Raw genomic sequence first — 20,984 nt, 5'->3', positions numbered from 1 at the left:
CTGACCCTGTGTCTTCAGCCAGCTAAGACAATTAGGAATGTGTTTATTTTTCCACCCAGAATTAATCAGTGCAGACTAAACACGGGACACATGTTGGACTGAGTCTACAATACAACATTATAATCATAATATTAACCAAAGTATGACACATTGACGTGTTAACTGTTCCATTTGTGCTGTTGGTACCTCATAGAGTACTTAACATGAGTATAAATACTGAATAAAGAAGCTAATAATAAAGAACTATGGCATTAATAATCCTTCAAGTGATACTTTTCTACATTAGATTCCCAAAGACTGGAATAAAGAGTGAAGGAAAATATAAATGTATCATTTTGTGCATTGTTTTGGAGTTGGTCGTTCTTTAACCACTAACGCTAATCAACTCAAAAGCTACTTTAATGTGACACACCATGATGCAGCTAGTTGTTGTGTGATCAAGAGTATGTAATCAAGTGATTGTGAGATAAATAGACCTTTATCTGGAACTTTCAATATCTGGGAAGTTAAAATCCTGAAGCCAAAAGAACATTCCACACAAATATTTTACGGTGTTTCTGAAATATACCACTCAGAGTAACAATACAAGACCATTTTCTTTGTCCTGTCACTTGCTTGACACAATTTGCCTTCGCAAGAGAGTATAAATGTACAGATTCATTTCTCCATGTGTAGATTTTCTCTCCTGTACTCCATCAGGAAGGCAAGCATACTTTCCTTAAAATTCAATTCAATTTTATTTATACAGCTCCTTCTACAATCAAAACTGTCTCAAAGCGCTTTACAGAGACCCAGAGCCTGACCCCAGAGCAAGCACTTAAGGCGACAGTGGCAAGAAACAACTCCCTTTTAACAGGAAGAAACCTTGAGCAGAACCTGGCTCATATGGGGGACCCTCCTGCCGATGGCCGGGCTGGGTGAAAAGAGGAGAAGAGAGAGCGACAGAAGATAGGACAGCTGGGAATGGAGGAGAGGTTTAGGGCATGCAACATATAAAACATGATACAAACAGGGTTGGACGTGGACAATGTTAGAGGGCCAGCATTCAGAACAGTGTGTGCTCAGCAGATTACAGTTATGATAGGAAACAGAGCTCAGAAGCAAAAAGCCGTCATGATAGGTAATTATTTACATTACAGCTGGCATAGAATATTAATCCAACATGTATCTGTAGCAGAGTGGAACATTAAACATAGGAATGTGTTAGAAATGGATCATTGTAGACAATAAACAGCAGCAGGTGGGTGGAGCCAGGACCATAGGACATGCAGCTCCGGAGCCAGAGATACCTGCAGAAAGGTACAGAGAAAGAGAGACCAGAGAGAAACAAGCACAGGACTACGGGAGAGAGAGGACACAGAGTTAATGACATGTAATAAAGGCTAATACATGTGAGAGTGGGTCTGAGGAGAGAGAGAGAGAAGAGGTGTGCAGAGGATCATGGGAAGTCCCCCAGCAGCCTAGGCCTATAGCAGCATAACTAAGGGATGGTTCAGTTGCCTGAGCCAGTTCTACTATGGGCTATATCCTTAACTGTAACAGTGTCTATAGAAATAATTGTGACCAACTATAGGTGTAGTCATAATAAATAAAACTGTAACTACAACTAATTATAAGCTTTGTCAAACTAAAAGGTTTTAAGCCTGATTCTAAAATTAGAGAGGGTGTCTGCGTCCTGAACCCAAACTGGCAGCTGGTTCCACAGGAGAGGGGCCTGATAGCTAAAGGCTCGGCCTTTAAAACAATCATATGGGGTAAATGACTGGAGTTGTGTTGTCCCACGTCATAATGGTGCATCTTGTCTGTTTCACACTATGAGCTGTAAGACGTGCATCATCGTAGGGAACGGAGGAATCCTCACCAACAAGTCTCTGGGACAGAAGATTGATCAGTACGATGTGGTGGTCAGGTATGTTACAGAACACAGAAGTACTACACCATGTTTTGTCCTAAGGGGCCACCATACTATAAAGACAATACTACACTTACTCCACTTTTTTGCTCCTTGAATCAAGTGTCTAAGTATGGAAGACTAGATGGTTCGTAATTATTAATAAAATAATATTTTAAGTAAATAAATGAATTAGAAAATAGATGGTAAGGAGGAGGAATAAAGGGGATCAGCAGAAATACTCAGACCACCTGTCTGACGTACTTAAATAACATTTCTTTTTCATTCTAATGTTTGGTCTGAACATTGACTGAACCTCTTGTCTGCATGCTTTCACACTTTGAGTTGCTGCCTCACTATTGGCTGATTAGATATGTGCATTAACAAGCAGGTGTCTGGCAGAGAGTCTTGAGGACAAATGGCCACTTGTATATATTAGATCTTTGAAGGGAGGCTGAGAAACATTTGATATTTATTATTTTTTATCACCTACTGATAAATGCAATTTAGGGAGATATACTTCTGTTTTCCTTTGACATTAATTTATTTAATTTCTTATTGTATTTCACCACTTCTTAATGTATTTCTCTGTTTATTTATCCATTTATTCGTTTTTTGGCCATTTTCTGAGTGTATAAGTTTTAGTAGTGTAATTTAGACTAGTCTTTAATATGGGTTTGATGTGTTGTACAAGTGCAGCAGTGTTGGACTTTTTAAACAAAACTGACGTGATCTGAAGTTCATTCTGTTATTGATGACAGCCTCTCTGTATCAGCTGTCTTGATGTGACTCTTCAGTTATTGTGAATATGAAAAATTATTGTCTGATCATCATGTTTCTGTGACATGTTTTACAGCTCAGTCCATCAGTTCACCTGCTCTGACACTCATTCTCTCGCCCTGTTAATTAATCGTTTTCTTTGTGCTCTTCAAAGATTCGTTCTTCACTGGCCTTTATTTGACCTGATAAGACTCACTGAGATTAAAATGTTTGGCAAAAGAGACATGGCCAGTAAGGCATCCTTAAGACATTGTATTGTATGTATTGTTGTAACAAATGGCTTACACCAGCTAAGACAACTTTAACATAATATAGAAGAGAAGAACATTTAAGATATGACCCAGCTTTTATATTTGGTAATTTGACAAATGTTGTGTAATTGCAGTTTAAAATGAGGCTGTTTTAACCTGTTTTGATTATTTTGAACAGTGCCTTGTGTGATTGATTTTGCAGCTGTGTGTTGCAGATTAAACGAGGCCCCAGTGAAAGGTTTTGAGAAAGACGTTGGCTCCAAGACCACCATGAGGATCACCTATCCAGAGGGAGCCATCCAGAAGACAGAACGCTATGAACCTCACTCTCTGTTTGTCCTCTCTGCCTTTAAAGCTCTGGACTTCAAGTGGCTTCGACACATGGTCTTCAACCAGAGGCTGGTAAGGCAGCTGAATACTGTTTATTTTACCACTGCACCGGCAAATGCAGCTGTAGTCAGTCAGTCAGTGGTGATAATGAGAATAAGAATAGAATATGAAGGAGAAGAAACTATCTATACAGAAGAAAGTCCAAAGATATTTTCCTTGCTGATGCAAAACCATGTTTATGAGTCATTTTCTTCACTGTATTTTTCTCCAGTGATGAAATAAATCCATGTCATACCCAGTTTAAGTTTTAAATTAAAGTTCTTAAGTAAAAAATACCGATTCTCCAGTTCAGGGAATAAGTTACTATGACGCACAGTGATTAATCCACATTCACTTGCCAATTTATTAGGTACACTAGTTAAAACAGTTGCAGTGTAACACAACAGGCCTGCAATAACCCCCCCCCCCCCCCCCCCTTATGAGAATTATTTTACTAATATTCTACTAATAAAATGAAATTTGAATCGGGGGCTGTTCGTCTGAGATGAGGTGGCTGTGGATGAAACACCCACTCCGCAGAAGAGATGAGTTACCTTGGATTGTAGTTTAGAGGGAGGTGTTACCAGTGTGTGTGTAGGAATGTAGTAATTTCATATCTACTTATCAATATTGTCCCTCTGTTTACACCTTGAGGTAGTTATCATGAGCCTCAGCATTAACCCAGCATACTTGTGTCTGTTCCAACAACTAGCTGAGGGTAGAGGCCCTATGGTCATACATGCTTGAATGGCAATGTAACACATTCCTGCAGCTAGAGTCACAACATACCTGCTTTGTACTCCGTCTCCATGCCTCCTCCCTGACAGGAGAGCCAGTGGGGTCAAATGCTCATAGACCTCCAAAATAGATCTAAACAGCAGGATAAAAGCAAAGAATTCCTTTTACTGTGATCAGCTGGTCATTTCTCTGTAGAGGACTCATCCCATTAATCTGCAGGTCTTGCTGAACTACAAAAACACACAGTTCACTTTCAGGCATGGAGTGTTGTCAGAGAATAGTGCCTCTTTTACCTCACAGTCAGTTTTCAAGAGTTGTTTGTGTTGAACCTTGGTCCGTGTATGTCCATTGAGATGCTGAGAGACCTTCTATAAATGCTTTCCACAAGGTATTATCCAAAAATTTGCCCCATTATTTCCATTTGTATAATTCTTTGTTAGACTACAAAGACACACAAAACACACTACTGTTGGACAGAGATCAGGGAGGCTATGACCGCAGGTTTTACACCACAACATTCAGAACCAGTAGAAACACCCGCTCTGTAATCATCCATGGACACTTAGTGGAAAGCAGCAGTGATAGAAGTGTCTTTGGTTTGTGCTGTGTAAAGGAAGTACCTAACATCTGACACTACCACATAGTCGGCCTGAATAAACAGTAATAGTGTTGAATGACTTTGAAGCTGATCAGACTGGCTTCATTTACAACAACACTTCAGGATGGGGGCTCAAGTTCCTTCACCTAGAGCAGTGGAGTACATACAACACACACACACAATCTTGTTGTAAATGGGAAAGTGTTGGCTAGAGGAAGACTGGTGGGACTAAAATAAGGCGAGAGGCAAAGCAGACACTGTGAGCTGGCATTGTGCAGTAGGAACACGAATGACATCCATCTTGGCTGATGTGGTTTCCTTGGACAAAGTATTTTCCACAGGAAGCAAACAAATGGATGTGATTTTAATATTAGAGAAGATGAAATTAAATCCCACTTTGACATTTTGTTTTTGTTTGTTAGTTTTTTGTTGTTTTTTTTAAATATATACACCATAGAAAACAAAACTGAGTACACTTCAGTGGTTCATTTTTAAGTTCAAGTGTGGGGTATCTGATCATATGTAGAATTAAAATCAAACAGGTTGGCGGGACTGCATTGAAAATGTGGGTACCCTGTGTACCATGTGACCACTGCTACAAAAGTCAGTCGACCTGTGATCATTGCAACAAAAGTGTGCTGGTATGGGGCTGCGTGAGAGCAGGAGTAGAGGAGATGTTATTCATTTTGATTGCACTATGAATACAGGTTTTTATACCCAAGTACTGAATGAAAAGATGAGTCCCAGCCTCAAGAATCTTGGCAGGAGAGGAATTTTCCAACAAGACAATGATCCCAAACACACTGCAAAAAATATCCCACAAGAGTTTAAAAAAAAAAAACAAAAAAACCAAAACTACAACCCTGATTTGAGAATAGTATATTAATATATTACAGAATATTAAAATTGAATCTCACCAATGAAAGGTGTTACTGAATTTTGTGGCTTAAACATGGATCTTTCCTTAAAGTATGATGTCAAACATTTCTGTTTTTTAGAAGAATTAATTCTTCTTGGGCTTTAGCTTAAATAAATACAATGGTATGAAATGGACAGGATTTGTAATTAGGCAGCATTTTTTTGTGGTACAGAGCAGGGTGGACTCAGTTTTGTTGTCTACTGTATTTACTCACGTTTTAATGATAAAACTGGATTAAGAGTCTACAATTATGTTCATCCTCGTGGTTGCACCAGAGGAGAAGTCATTTCCTTCTGACTCCACAGAAGGAAATGCTCAGTTTCTTTTGTTTTGTTTTTTTTTTGGAGTCAGTGAGCAGTGTTCCTCGCTTTGGTTCACACCGTCACCCTCACCTCAACTTCTGAAAGAATTTCCATTAAATTTTCTATTGGATGAACTGCCATTAAACATTCCCAGAGGATGGCTTTTGATGACTTTGGTGCTCCCATGACTTTTTATTTTTGAAACTTCTGCATATTCAAAGCACCACTGGGCTTAAAGAATAACTATTATGGCTGTTGACTCTTAATCTTGTCCATGACATCCTGCACATCCTGTTCCTTTTGTAAAATAGAGTGTAAATGCAGGGAGGAAGTTCATACTGAAACCTCACAAGGCTCAGGTTGTGGGAGGCCTCAGATTATACTTTGTCAAAGTCCTGCAGTGGAAAGGGGCCATAAATGACTGGAGCTGAATGCTATTGCAGCTCTACTTTGTGACATGGCTAGACATAATTTACTGTAAATATATAGAAACAAAGATTTACCTGGAGTAAATGTATCTACGCACATTCACTGATACAGTTATAAAAGGGATGTGAGAATTACTTGTCATTTGATCTCATCTGCTGTGTGCAGACGTGTTTTACACACCTCCCAGAGCTGCCAGCAGAGGAGAGGTGTTGGGTTTCCAGATCTAACAGAAGAGCAAAATGGTCTCAGTCAGTCAGGATTACCAACTGATCCATCAGTGAGCAGCTTACAGTTTTACAGGGTAACAGTGCTATGCTAGTAAGCTAATAGCTCATATCATTGCCGTTTGGTTTCTCCCTGCCTCTTACTCTAACATACCTGAGCAAACCCAGGGACAGGTATCCCAGTAACTGTTCATAAAGAGCCATCAGGACTGGGCAGGCTGCTGGTAATTAGTGTAATGGCCCCTGGTATACTGATACAGGGGCTTCTTTCTCTGGCCCGGCTTTGTTTGCTCCTCTTGTTTTTCATCGGTGTTTTAATGGTGCTGAACTCTCCTTCCAGGCCTCTGCTCAGGGTATTGTTTTCACTGGGCTGCTTAAGCACCATCATATTTTCCACTCCTGTCCACTTTGCATACCATCCTACTGTGTGATGATAGTAAGGATTTATCAGCGTTTACAGTGTTAATGTTGATGGGAAATATTCAGCATTAACATTTCTGTTGAGTGATTTACAGTGGCTTTAGGAAGTATTGAGAGTTTTTTCCACACTTCATTGTGTTTTAGAGTTCATTTTAAATGTATAAAGCTGCCAAGAATGAGTAGGAATGCAATTGTCACTCGCTTCTCAGCAGCAGGGACAGGAAGGCTGGTCTGAACTGAGGGGAAAGATGAATGCAGCTAAATAGAGAGAGGCATGAGAGCAAGAAAACCTGCTCCAGAGAGCACACATCCTGAGACTGAGGTGACGGTTCACCTTTCAACACGAGAAGGAACAGCAACCAGGACAACACTGGAGTGACTTCAGGACAAGTGTCTCTAACTGTCCCTGAGTGGCTCAGCCAAAGCCCACACTTAAAACCCCCATAGAACATCTGTGGAGAGATCTGAAGGTGGCCGAAGGAGGATCTACTGGGAAAAATGGGATAAACTGCACAAAGAGACTAACCTCTAAAGAGACTCTCAGGTTATATACCTAAAGTACTGACTTTAGGTATATGAGTTTATGATTTTTAATAAATCTGCAAGAATTTTTAAACAAGTTTTCACTTTGTTTCTATGGATTATTTAGCAAAAAATTGCAGTTTTATCCATTTAAAATTAAATGTACAGCACAATAAAGAGTGCAAAGGGTGATGGGGTCTGAAGACTTCCTGAAGTCACTGTGTCGGCCAATAATTCTTTTATTTTTCTTTAAGACTTTTTTGTATGTTGTAACAGCAGTAAAGAAAATAAAGATAAACCAAGGTGAGTTCAAGGACCTATTACATGAACTCCTGCAGTAAATGTGTTAAATAATGGAGGAATATTTATAACAGGTTAAAAAAAATTTGTTCTCTGCTATTGATAAGTTGGCCCTGCCAATTTATTGGCTGATAGTTGCTTATCACACAAACATTTTTTTACAGATTTTTTTTAGTGAAAGGTAAGTTAAAATTGGTGTCTTATACTGCTTTGTTACTTTGAACCTAAATATAGTTTGCGAGAAAGCCCTAATTTGATTTCATAAGTTAAAACTTTAGCAGGATAGCAACAAATAAGAATTGTTTGTATTTGATTTATGGCCAGAAAAACTCAATGAAATCCAATACAATTCAGCTTCTGTTGGTTTACATGTTAGCAAATGGTTCCCCATATACACATTACACAGAGGAATTTATTTATGTTTTGATTGTGTGCACATTTTTGATGGTTCAGTTTGAGGGTCACACTGACTGCACAGTTTAAGTTTCTCCTTCTGTGTCTCTCAGCGCAGCACTGATGGCTTCTGGAAGTCGGTGGCCAGACATGTTCCAAGGGAGCCCAGCAACATGCGCATCCTGAACCCCTACTTCATCCAGGAGGCCTCCTTCAAGCTGATTGGCTTACCTTACAACAACGGACAGATGGGCAGAGGGGTGAGAGACATGTTTTCCTCGCGGTCAGTTTCTGTTCAGTTCTGGGTAGAGGAGTAGCAGGAGCGGTGAGCTTTTTCACACACAGCGTTCAGGTATTGGTCAGGACCAGAGCTCCTGGGGCTGCCTCTTCTGTCTGTCTGTTTGCATTATGAAGGCTCCTGTGGACACACAGCAGATGCTGCAGGACCTGAAAAACAGTCTGAAAACAAACCGTTACTATTAGGCTGTTAGAAATATAACCATGCTTCAGGTTTCACATCTGTAAAATATCCACACGGTAACCGTACAGTGTATATAAGGCTCCTCTGCTGTACATTCACATGTACATTACATGCTGTGCATGTTCTGGGGTACAGGTCATGGCTGGGTTGCCTGTTTCCTTCAAACTCTGTAATTTATGTCTGTTTTTCAGAATATCCCAACCCTGGGGACAGTTGCCATAACGATGGCCCTCCATAACTGTGATGAAGTAGCTGTGGCTGGATTTGGCTACAACATGAGCACTCCCCATGCCCCTTTGCACTACTATGAGAAGATCAAGATGTCAGCCATCAAAGAGGTACCTAAAGACCTGATTTGTTAAGATGCCACAGTTGGTTCTAAGTCTGAAGCTAGACATTACACAGATTTCTGTAGCTCAGGATAAGACTTGAGTCTAACAGTTCTTTAAGCCATCTTAACATGTGTGATACACCAGAGTATCTGCAGGTCCTGAAAAGTCTACAAAAGCATTTCATTCAGTTTCAGGTTTTGCAAATGTTCACTTTAAGAGTAACTTAATATAGTTGCTATGGCCCAGGGGCCTCCTTACCCCTTATTAATTGAATAATTACTAGGAATTATCATTACGAACCACTGGAAGGGACTGACAAAAATGTTCTACATGTTAGTAAATTCATATACTTGATAAATAAGTGAAGGCTTTATTGATTGTTTTACATAATTCTTTGATCGGTATGACCAACTACATTCTCTGTGGTGTTATAAAAGTTTTAAAAAGTCTTGAATTAGGAATATAATTTGGTGAATGCTGCAGAAACCCTGTCCCTCCTCTCTGGATAATCCTCACAGGCTGACATGGGTTGCTGTGTAAATCATCCCTGGCTTGTCCTGCAGCAAGCGATCGCTCTCCAGATCAGCACATTCAGGCTAGACTGTAGTTTTTTTTTATACTGTATGGCTCATCTGGTGTGTCTTTCCCTTAAAGTCACAGTGACAGTTGCTCAGAAGTGGGTGTGTCTTAGGGAACAGCATCACACAGAGGTGTAGAGAACTGTTTGCCTCAACCAACATGCCCCTAGCTTGTATTATTTGAAGTTAGACCTCAGCTTCATAGTGAATCACATCATCAGTTTGCTAACAATATAAATCCTAAAAACAACAAAAAGGAAAGGGACCTCAACAAACATGTCAGGGGAAATGGAAGAGCCACCACCAGCCAGGGCATTTCATTTATTTTTGTTGTTGTTGTTTTGCTAGATTACTGAGGCATTAACAGCCTAAACATGAGAAGGCCTGAGTCTAACCTTGCAAGTCTAAGCAGTGAATTTACAGCTTAGGCTGATGATTCAGCCCCTTCATCCACAGGTGTGTGTGGCCCTCCGTTTCCTTGATTGATGATACTCCCACACAATATTCACAACCCCCAAATTTGTTAGTATTCTGACCAACATCCTTCTTGTTAGTTTTCCAGGTTTACGCTGTGCTGGAACAGTTTACTGTGACCTTTCTCTCATTTAAAATGCCTCTCAGGAATCTAGAAGGGATTTATCCAGCGTGCGGAGTAGTGGCCTGGAATGTGTATGAAATCTCAAGTGCAGGAACGCTGTTGTCATACAGTGCGTTGCCATTCTCTCCACTTGACAGTCTCCCAGTCTGCAGCCTGTCCATAAATCACTCTTAGCCAAGGTTGTTCAGACAGACATGCAATCCCCTGTATGTTATTTTCGCCCGCTGCGTGGACTTGTGTTTCAGTTCAAAGAGGCGCAGAGCTGCTTGGCCCTGCCCTCTCACATGTATAATTGAGACAGGTGAGAACTTCTCTACAGTTCTTCATCAGCCCATATGGATTTGTCTTTCTTGGTGGTAGGGTGACCTTATCCAATCAGGAGACCAACACCATGAGGTTCATTAGCTCTTTTATGATCATTTTCTAATTGCCAGAGAAATTAGTTTGAATTAAAACTTTATTAACACTAATCAATGAGATGCTTTCTGCATGCAGGTGTCTGTCAGGCACAGATGGTTTAACTGAAGAAGACATATGTAGCTCGCAGTGTCATTTTGTTTTTTGAAAACACCAGTTTAGGTGTCTCACTCTGAATCAATGATCAGGATGTTCACCTCACCTCAGGTGAACATCCTGATCAGCTGGCAGGTATCTCTGTAGTTGTCAAGCTGGAGTTGTAGCAGGCCCTACTGGCTTGATAGGCACCTTCATCTGAATGCCATGGACATTTTTACTTTTGCCTGCAACAAGCTCAGTGAAGAGCTGCCGTCTAAGTCTACAGTCTATGAAATGAAAACAGTGGAGAATGTCCAGGATCACGTCCAGAACCCAGAGATATTCAGTTTGCACTGCTCGAACACAATCAGGTGGGCAAAACAGCAGAATATATCGAATATCCAGCACATGTCAGGAGTTGATTATGTATAAGATGAATGAATGAGGTTTAGAACCTTGGCAAGACTGAAATAATGACTCAGCTGTTGACATTTGACCAAACGAGTGTCAGCAGGCTTCTCCACTGGCTCTGATTACCTTCATACAGTATAAGTAACATAAGCCTGGTTGGCAAAGTTACTGAAAAGTAGCCTACAGATGCTTTGGGCTGTCCTGTGACCCTCACCCTGCACACTGAGATCTGATCACAATGTGAAGTGGTCTGTTTCACTATTAATACCAGGTGTAAATGTCTGGGATCAGATGTCATTATCCAGATACTGTATCCAGATACAGGTCAAATATTAAAACCAGGTGGAGATGAGGGTTTTCAGGTTCACATGACAGTATCCATTCTGACTCTTCAGGAATATGGGCTGATCCTGCTAGTCAGGACAACAGTAAGATTAAACATCAGAGCTCAAGCATTCCTTAAACATTAATTGACTCGTTTGATGAATTGATCATCTATTGGTCTGTTATACCTCAAGCACAAGAGGAAATCCTAGCAAAGGTCAGGTCAGTAAGGTCAGGAATCATGCCCTGGGAACCCTGAATATCCATCTCAGATTTCAGCACCATCTGGGATAGGGTGAGAGTCCCAACAGCATTTTATGAATCCACTATCTAAACCACATAGAGACACCTTAGCAAATTCAATGTAGCATCTTCGCCAACTTTTCAGTAACTGATATTTTTCCATCATGAGTGACTTCATCCAAATGCTGCAGATCCTAATTCAGACACAATGTGAGACAAAGTTTAACCAGGAGATTCCAACTACTGAAAACGTCCTGACTTGATCAGCTGGATTGTTTCTCTGTGTTGGTTGTGTCTAAGTACAACAACACACTGTCAACTCATGATGGTAAACAAATGTTGCAAAGAGGTGTTTCTTTTCCCTCACAGTCCTTGGCCAATTATCAGTTTACACAGGGCACATTAAACAAACAAGATTTCAGTTTGACCTGCTTTGAAGTTACAGAGTAAACGTTCATTAACTATAGTTGATATGATATGATATTGTGATGACTGTGACGTCAGCCGGTGACAGCGATGGTCATCATCTGTTAAAGTTACCTGAATGTTTTGGACCTGGCTCTGAAAAACAGGCGGGAGAAATTAAAGCTCCTACAAAGAAAACAATCCTTAATGGAAGAACTTAATGAATCCAAGTATGATGCTGAAGTGGAACTGGCTGCAGAAACCCTCTGTTGCTCTGGACCAGGGGTTTTCAAAAATCTGACTCTGAAAAGTTAATGTGGTGATTCTCAGGCAGGTTCTAAAGTCACAAGGAACTTCTTCTTTTTTTTTCTCTGTGATTTCTGTTCAGCTTTTTGAGCATTTTATTTTAAAAGATGAAGTCACACTGAAACTAAAAATACGTGTATTGAGTTAAAATTATCTAAAAACAGGACGATGGGCTTTATTAAGCATTAGCATTATTTAGGTACATGTGCGCGAATTAAATAACTCGATGTTTTTCATAGAGTTCACCGCAGAAGAAAACATCATCAGGGCAGACAACATGGACATGTATAAACAAAATAAACTCCACAGCAGCTGCAGGCCACAAACACACGTAAACAAAGCAAAAGGAGAGCTGCACAGTTTTTGAGCCTCATGAAGAAGTCACTAACACACACACTAACACACACGTTTGTACATCTGTCTCTGTGAGGACACACTCATTGACATAATGCCCCTTTCCCTAACCCTAACCTAAACATGGAGGAGAGGAAGCATGCACTGCTGGGCACTAACATCACAGAGTGAAAACCTCTGCTCTGGACTTCACCATCCTAAGTTGTGCCTCTTTCAGGGACCAGACCCAGAGATATGTGGTTCAGTGCCCATGATACTGCACCACAGATTCCCAGTTTGTTGAAAATGCTAATCTTTTCTTTTTTTTTTAATGAAATGTTTTAAATAAACTTGTGTGTTGAGTGTATGTTGTGTGTCTGTCCCCTCTGCAGTCCTGGACTCACAACATATCTAAAGAGAAGGAGTTCCTAATGAAGCTGGTGAAGGCTGGGGTAATCCAGGACTGGACCAATGGGATCTGTGGAGCAGGATGCTGATGGTCTGCAGCTTCGTGGCTCCTGGCCTGCTGCACGATAATCCCCCCCCCCCCCCCCCCTCACCACCACCACCACCACCTGCTCCAGCACCTGAAGAGGGAAACTCGAGGCTCTGTAGGCCACGTTCCCAGCTGAGAGCAGCTGCTGTCACACCCCACAGTCACTGCAGAGAGACTGTGTGCATGTGACCAGGACACAAGGCACCAGTGTTGCACATACATTTGACATATTGCAGTTGGCCTCTGCATTGTATCACAGTATTTAGCTCCTCCTAGTTGCAGGTTAGTGTATATAAACATGACTTTGGCTCAGGGGTTTGTCATTAGTGTTGGGGATCAAACCAGCACCTTGACCAGGCTGCCCCTCCTACCAGCGCTGCTGCAGGCTGGAGAGATGAGGAGAGGTGAAGATGAAGATGTTTGGTTTAAACATTGAGCCTGTGCCAAGAATACCTCTACAAGTGTCCTTCTGCTCATACATCTGAATGTAATCTGCATCACTGAGTTATATCTTCCAGTTTCTGTGTTAAACAGGGTGCATACTACATGACATGAGTCAGCCGTCCTGGACCAGTCTCCGACACCTGAGAGTAAACCCTCCTATCAGAGCAGCACGGCAGTCATTACAGCTTGTTTTGTTGAGTGGGTCAGAGTCAGTACTAAGCTATACAGAGCTGGGGGACACAAGCTAATGAGAGCTTCCTCAGCTAGCGGCATGGTCATCACACTCAAACCAAATCACACTGATGCAGAAGAATCACATTATGTTTGTTCTTCTGAGGCAGCAAGGTAACATGATCCCTCAAGACCCTCCCCACCCCCACCCTCCAGTGTCCCAGTGTCTGGATGTGAAGTCACGTTTCCCTTCCAATGCATCTGGAGCAGCTCACATCTCTGATGTGTGACATTCACTTGTGAATGTTTCTCTTGTGTTGTTTTTTTTTTTCTTGTCCTCTGAAGTCTGTGAAGCAGGGGAAGGATCTCCTCCGGATAACATTTACTGTTCAGAAAATATACATATAAGATAGAACTAAGTCAGCCTGATGTGGTACAGTAATTAAAACCGCTGAAGTATAGCCACGCAAGTATGTGTTACCAATCATAAACAAGCTGCTAACATGTTTTCAATCCTCTGTAAAGCAAAAAAAAATGTGTCTGCTGAAACGCTGAACCTCTGAGCTGCAGCAAAGACGACGACAAAGACGTAGCTACACCCAGTGGGGGGTGGAGGAGTGTTACCTCATTGAGTCTTAAACATGCTGTTTTTTTAATGCCTGACCTCTTTTCTTGGGTCATATTGTTGAGTGTCACTGTTGTGTTACCCAGACAGGTTAGTGAAAGAGACACTCGTGTTTAAATGAAGTAGTCCAGGCTCTGGGTTTTTCCACAGTAGTTTGCTGTGTGTTGGAACGTCTCTGTATTTGTCCAGTTTGACAGTTTTGACTTTGGTCTTGTCAGTCCAGTGAACAGAGGCCCCCGTCAAAGAAGACAAGCATCTCCACGTCTGACGGTTACTTTACTAAGAATGTTAAGTAATGCAGAGCATATATACAACACTGCAGACGCCTGTAAATTACAACTGAGTCACCACACCCAGGCCCTGTTCTTCTGATATTTAAAATTAATTGTTTGTGTAACTGATTTGAATCATATCACTGATGTAGAGGAGCAGAACAAGACCCCAAGATACTTAAACTCCTCCACTTGAGGCAGGAACTCTCCTGGCCTCGGACTTGGAGGTGCTGATTCTCATCCCAGCTGCTTCACACTTAGCTGCAAACTGCCCCAGTACATGCTGAAGGTCCTGGTTTGACGAAGCCAACAGGACAGCATCATTCGCAAAAAGCAGAGATGAAATCCTGTGGTCCTCAAACCGGACTCCCTCCGGCCCCTGGCTGTGCCTAGAAATCCTGTCCATAAAAATTATGAACAGAACCGGTGACAAAGGGCAGCCCTGCTGGAGTCCAACATGCATTGGAAACAGGTCTGACTTACTGCCGGCAATGCAAACCAAGCTCCTGCTCCGGTCGTACAGAGACTGGACAGCCCTTAGCAGAGGGCCCCGGACTCCAACCTCCCAGAGCACCCTCCACAGGATGCCACGAGGGACACAGTCAAACACCTTCTCCAGATCCACAAAACACATGTGGACTGGTTGGGCAAACTCCCATGAACCCTCGAGCACCCTATAGAGAGTATAGAGCTGGTCCAGTGTTCCATATCACACTATATTGTTTTTATTAAATCCCACCTGGGGGTGCTCTGGATTTTTCAGTTCTTCAAAACTGGCTCAAAGTCTATCTGCAGCTATAGTCAACAATATTAAATTATAGGTATAATTATGATTTTAGAGGGCAGTGTCTCTATGGCAATGTAGAAATATTAATTTAATCTTTCCTCTTTTTTTTATCAGGTTCTGTTGCGTACAATATGTGTGAGGTCAATGAGAGCTGAGCTTAAGCAGCTCGTTGCTGAGGTGGCTTTAAAGAACTGAGAAATGAACAGAATTATTTAATGATGAATGTGTTGCTGCCAGTGATTTGACTCCTCTGATCTGTGTGTGATGGTGATGCTCCAGCAAAGACAGGGGAAGGAGGAGACTGTTAACATGTGAACACAGTTGTAAACAGTTCAGGGTTAAAAATACTTACAGTGTGTTTTGGTAACTATGAATGTAAACATAACTTTTGTTTGTTTATTTAAAAAAAAAAAAAAAAAAAAACCTTTCTAAGAGCATGTTAGCCTGGATTAGTTAACCCAGATATGAATAACAGGCTCCAGGTCTGAGTTGAATCATATTGAATCATTTGCTGATTTTTTTTTTTTTTTTTTTTTTTTTTTTTTTTTTTTTTTTTTTCAGTTTTCATTGACGGGGCCTCTGTTCACTGGACTGACGAGACAAAAGTCAAAACTGTCAAACTGGACAAATACAGAGACGGAAGTTTTTTTTTTTAAATGACTGATTTTGTTTTCATGTGAATGGATGGTGTCAGGCAGGACTATGCTGATGCTGCCTTTAAAGGCCCACCCCTCCTCCTCCTCCTCTCAGCACGCTCTAATAATTCACTCTGACCTTCCTCGTTTCTATCTGTTGCCCAGAATAAGAGCAGAACACCTCTGTATGATTATTTTGCGTCTCGGTCACCTCACTCGGCCCTGCCAAAGGCTGCTATCTCAGGCCCCCAGTCATCAGTCACCAGTCGGGATCAGTGTTATTATCAGACACATAAACTGATCTTTAGGAATCTGTCTCACTTTATTTATCAACATCGACTGTATTGGAAATTCTGTATGTATGTGTGTGTGTGTTTGTGTTGCTTTACACACTCTGGCCTGCGTAGCCTGTGTTCACCTGGCTGTAGGTGTTCACGGACTGCGTGCCAGTCAGATGCTCAAGCCAAAGTATTCATATATTTATTGTAGGCTGTGCACAAGTAAACATTAAAAACAAAGATATAAGGATGCTGTATTTTTAACATGTCTGCTGTTTTTTTTTTTCTTTTTTTTTTTAACAAGCTCTACCGAAACAACAGGAATTGTTTGAAGTGTATTAAAAATCATCCACTTCACATGCTGAAGTGAAGCAACACACAAAGGACTTTCCAAATCATGGTAAATTTCCTTTGTTAATGACGATCCAAACACGAGTGTCTTCTTACAGTAACAGCTCAGCAGAGAGTGTGCCACTTATTTAAACTGTTGTGAAAATACCAACAGCCAAATCATTCTCTCGTGGCACAAGTTGTTGCTGTGGTTTTAACTGTTGATGTGCCCAGTTTGGGTCTTTGCCCTCGTTTCAAGTCCAGGGCTTTTTGCAACACGTATCTTATGTTGGTAGCGTTTCTGTCAGCGACGCTAACACAGTCACTCACCACCAGAGTCTTATCATCGCTAAAATCTGGGAACAGTGACATGACTGAGAATTGCAAAATTGGAACCAACACTGGTGCTCTCCAAGTTGACTGTGCTCATGCCTGACAGTGTTAGCCAGTTTGCAAACTGGGTTACATCATTTCTTCTTTGCTAATTTGTCTCCAATCCGATTGCTGTTTGCTGTTGATTGGTTGTTTGTCTTTTATCTCAGTTGTTGAGCTCAGGTCCCTTACAGAAGCAAGAGACAAGTGCAACATCATAAAAAAAAAGAAGACGAGAAAGAGTGAGTACAGGAGGTCAAAGTTGAAGCAGGAGGAGGCTCTGTAAACTGTGATGGATGTTTACAACACACTGTTTGAGTCTTAATTCTACTGTTTGCCTTCATTTTCTCTTTCAAATAGCTTTGACTAACAAGGGTGTTTTGTTTACAGCCTGTCTGCACTCAGCAGCACTGTGGCTGACTGCTCTTTGTTGATGTCTTCTTGTTCCCAGAACTCAGCATTTAAAGTGTGGCCCTCATCCAACGCAGGACTTAAACGAAACATCACGCAGCATGTAGCCATGTTCGCTGGATCCGCTTTCATCCCTGCACTGTTTTCTGCCTTTGGGGACGGGTTCCTGGAACTAAATTTCAGCGCCAGTTAAGGAGGAGGTGATGGTTCCAGGTATTTTCAGCTCTTGCAGGCGTAGCTGCATACTTCACTTCCACGGCTGCTGCGCTGAGCCAGCTGTCTGCACCAGGACTGCGCCAGTCATTACCACTCTGTGAGCGAGAATCTCTAACATCCTTCTCCTGGCAAACTGCTGCTAATTCAGTGGATGCTGCTCCGCTCCACACTGTAAGCCATGTGTCAGCTCGTAGGCTTGGAGACGCAGCTGCAGCTGCATCCAATCAAAAGCATCTGCAAAGTAAACAAGGAAATCAAAGCATCCGCATCAGTTACAACACTACTTTTAAAGTAAGTGTGCTTTTTTGACTTGGTTATTACAGGTATGTATTTACTGTGGTAAGTTCTATATGAACACTTCATACAGAATGATTTATGAATGATAGGTAGGGTTCAGCATTAATCAGCCTCTACATAGTAATATTGCTATCAAACTAGTACCAGTGGCCTCTGTCTATTGAGAATGTGGTTAATTTATAATCCATTAGAAGAAAAAGCTATATCAGGCATAATTTAGTCATATGCGGTGCGTGATGGTAGATTGTGCTTGTTCCCTGCTTTTTCAAGTCGTCTTTATGTTGTACAAAAACTCTCAGAGAAGAATGGGAATAACACAAAATGGCAGACGCACGGAATTCTAGACCAGTGGAAAAAAAAACAAAGGTGATGGAGCTACATCTCACTGAGGAGAAAAACCTGAACCCTTGTTCCTGAATGTTGTTTAGAATAATTTAAGAATTGGATAAACCGCCGTTCTCCATGGTTTCCAGTCACTTTTACAAACACAGAAGAAGAACAGGTCCTCAGCACATTTTCCAGCGATGTGGAAGCGAATCGTGTGTGTCTAAGATCAAGGACAGTAGACTTCAGAGGATCAAAGAGCTGGAACACACTGATTGATGTGCAGCATTAAAACAGACTCACAGGTTTTGAACCATATTTCATCAAAGTAAAAATCCAGAACACATCTCATAGTTGAGTGATATCCTGGACACTAACATTTTACGGTTTAAATTAGTCTTTATTTTTGTGTTAGTGTCTCAGTTGAATTGCACAAGTCAACAGCTGGACCTCAGTGAACACAGAGTGACAGAGACCCAGACACTGAGATCTCCACTGAGGCCAAAAAAATTGTTTTGGAAACATTTGAAATAGTCACTAATTTATTTTTGAGATTTCAGATGGAGACAGTCACACCGTGTTGACACCCTCAGCTGGACGGACGTGCTGCAGTGGAGCAGTGGTCACATAAAGGCTGCACTGAGGCATTGTGTGCTGAGTCAATTAAAGGTCAGGGCTGTTTTAAAGGTCATCTGTTTTACACTCAGTGTAATTACCACTTAGTGAGCACAAACAAGCTAAGTGAAACCAGTTGCTGTTAGTATTTCTCATTTCACAGTTTCCCATTGATGTGACAGAAGAAAAACAAAGAATCTGATAATCTGTGGAAAACGCAGATCTGAACAGACCTGAACAGTGTTCAAAGAGTCTCCCAGTATTTCTGGTAAAGGCAGAATGCTCCACTCTTTCTCTGAGCACTTTGTTTCTTCTGGCCCTTTTATCAGAGCCCTTTGATCCAGTCCACTCCTACAACCTATGGTGACGCTGTTACCCTTTAAACCAGTGATCCGATTATTTAACTTTAGACAAATTACAGCCTACAATCTTAAACATTTTGGTGAAAGTAAATCAGATCTTCGAGACAAATTCAAAGATAACTGCTGACTCCTACATGGCACTTGGCATTAACTTAACCTTTTATTTAGTTTCAAATAAAACCCTTTAATATGGAAATCAACCTTTTTCTCAGCTGTTAATGGGAGGAGATACAGATAAGAGGAACAATAATAGGCTGGTTTTTCTTTGAGCCTTTGTATAAAGGCTAACACTCTTAACTCCTTCCACACATCTGTCTAAAACCTTTGATTCTGAAGTGAAATCCAGTCTCTCAGTCTGAGCTGCACAGTCTTCTGAGGACTATTTATCACGCAGAACACAATACAGGATATTTACCAAACCTTTCACAAATGCCTGTTGTCTTACAAAATTCAGCTCTTTTCAGCGAAAAACATGCAACACACAACCTTCCCAGCACCAAACAGCAGACGCACAAAGTTAACGACTAGCTGGAGAACATGTTGAAGCATTTAGCAGCCAAAGAGCAGAGCATTTTTCTTAGGACTTTGTTGGAGACCAGACCTGGATGTTTCATGTTATTCATCATGCTGGACAGGTATTAGGATAGTGACACGTTTTAGTCTGTCCAGCAGCTTTGCTTCAGGAACAGCAATGCCAGTCCATCTGTCAGACAGACAGGCCACCACTTTGATCCAGAACTGATCTTTTTCCTGACCTTGAACCGGCAGTTTCTATGCAATTGGCAGTCATCTTCGTGTCCTGCACAATCTTGACTGCAGGTTGTGGCGTAGTTGAGCCAGTCATCATCTAGATAGAGCAGGATCTTCTTCAAGGGGGGATAGCCCTGCTGCTACCACCCAGGGGAACGCTCTTGGTGCAGCCAAATCAGAGGACTGTCACTAATAGATGAGCAGGGACCTGCACTGATGTGATGGACTGGTTACAGTGGAATTACTGTCTCAGATGAAGCAACTAGGGTTAAGAGGAGGAGGCATGTTCACCTGGATGCTTTTATAGACAGTGAGACAAGTCTCACTGAGGTCAGACACACATAAGGTCTCTATATAAAGGATGGAATCATCCCAGATAAAGACCCCTTGCTGGTCTGAGTGAGTATGAAACCGATTCAATTTCATACATAACATGTTAGTCATGATGTTAAGTGAGCTCAGTTTACAGTTTGATCTCTGAAGCTTAATCTGCCAGTACAATATCAGATACTAATACCAGGATAATCATCCGACCTGACAGACAGATGTGAGCGTCAGCAGTGACGACGAACGTCAGGCACCACAGTTACTGGTCTTATCTCATGTATTGTGTTATAGCTGAGGGCAGCTGGTCCTGGCACCATAACCTTCACCTCTGCTGGCTGTGGCAGACGGTGTCACATCGCTCTGTCTAAATTCAGCCTCACACACACACCAGCATGGCTGTAGACTCAGGGTAGAGTAAAACATTAGAAGACTTGGTTTTAATATTATTACTTTGACCCATGTGTCGACTATGCACATACAAAATATAATCCGACATGACCTGAGATTAAGTGTGCCTGGTGGGAGGTGGCTGATCATGAAAATAATTTCAGAAATGCTCTACAGTGATTTCCAGCTTTGATAGTGAAATCAGTGAGTCATAGCAGAAGAATGTTAGCAGAGGGGGAACGT

At 41.5% G+C, this 20,984-nt stretch overlaps 2 protein-coding genes across 3 annotated transcripts in view; both read left to right on the top strand.

Annotated features, from left to right (window-relative positions):
- Nucleotides 1–15,911, top strand: part of st3gal3a (ST3 beta-galactoside alpha-2,3-sialyltransferase 3a) — a 38,609-nt gene extending 22,698 nt beyond the window's left edge. The window contains exons 7-11 of the mRNA XM_041040577.1: nt 1,820–1,909; nt 3,138–3,324; nt 8,250–8,396; nt 8,809–8,955; nt 13,035–15,911. Coding sequence (XP_040896511.1) covers nt 1,820–1,909; nt 3,138–3,324; nt 8,250–8,396; nt 8,809–8,955; nt 13,035–13,139 — 676 coding nt within the window. The 3' untranslated portion in view covers nt 13,140–15,911. The remainder of the gene's footprint in view (nt 1–1,819; nt 1,910–3,137; nt 3,325–8,249; nt 8,397–8,808; nt 8,956–13,034) is intronic.
- Nucleotides 9,604–20,984, top strand: part of LOC121183483 (neurturin) — a 39,119-nt gene continuing 27,738 nt past the window's right edge. The window contains exons 1-2 of one of the 2 annotated variants that reach the window (XM_041040578.1): nt 9,604–9,614; nt 17,504–17,970. The gene's annotated coding sequence lies outside the window, so the exon portion shown is untranslated. Of the gene's footprint in view, nt 9,615–17,193; nt 17,314–17,503; nt 17,971–20,984 lie in introns of those variants that run through there. The other variant, XM_041040579.1, reaches the window with a different exon arrangement.

This window comes from Toxotes jaculatrix, chromosome 6, assembly GCF_017976425.1.
Source record: "Toxotes jaculatrix isolate fToxJac2 chromosome 6, fToxJac2.pri, whole genome shotgun sequence".
Lineage (NCBI taxonomy): Eukaryota > Metazoa > Chordata > Actinopteri > Toxotidae > Toxotes > Toxotes jaculatrix.
Note: the sequence above shows the minus strand (reverse complement) of the source record. Positions and strands in the feature narration are given on the sequence as shown.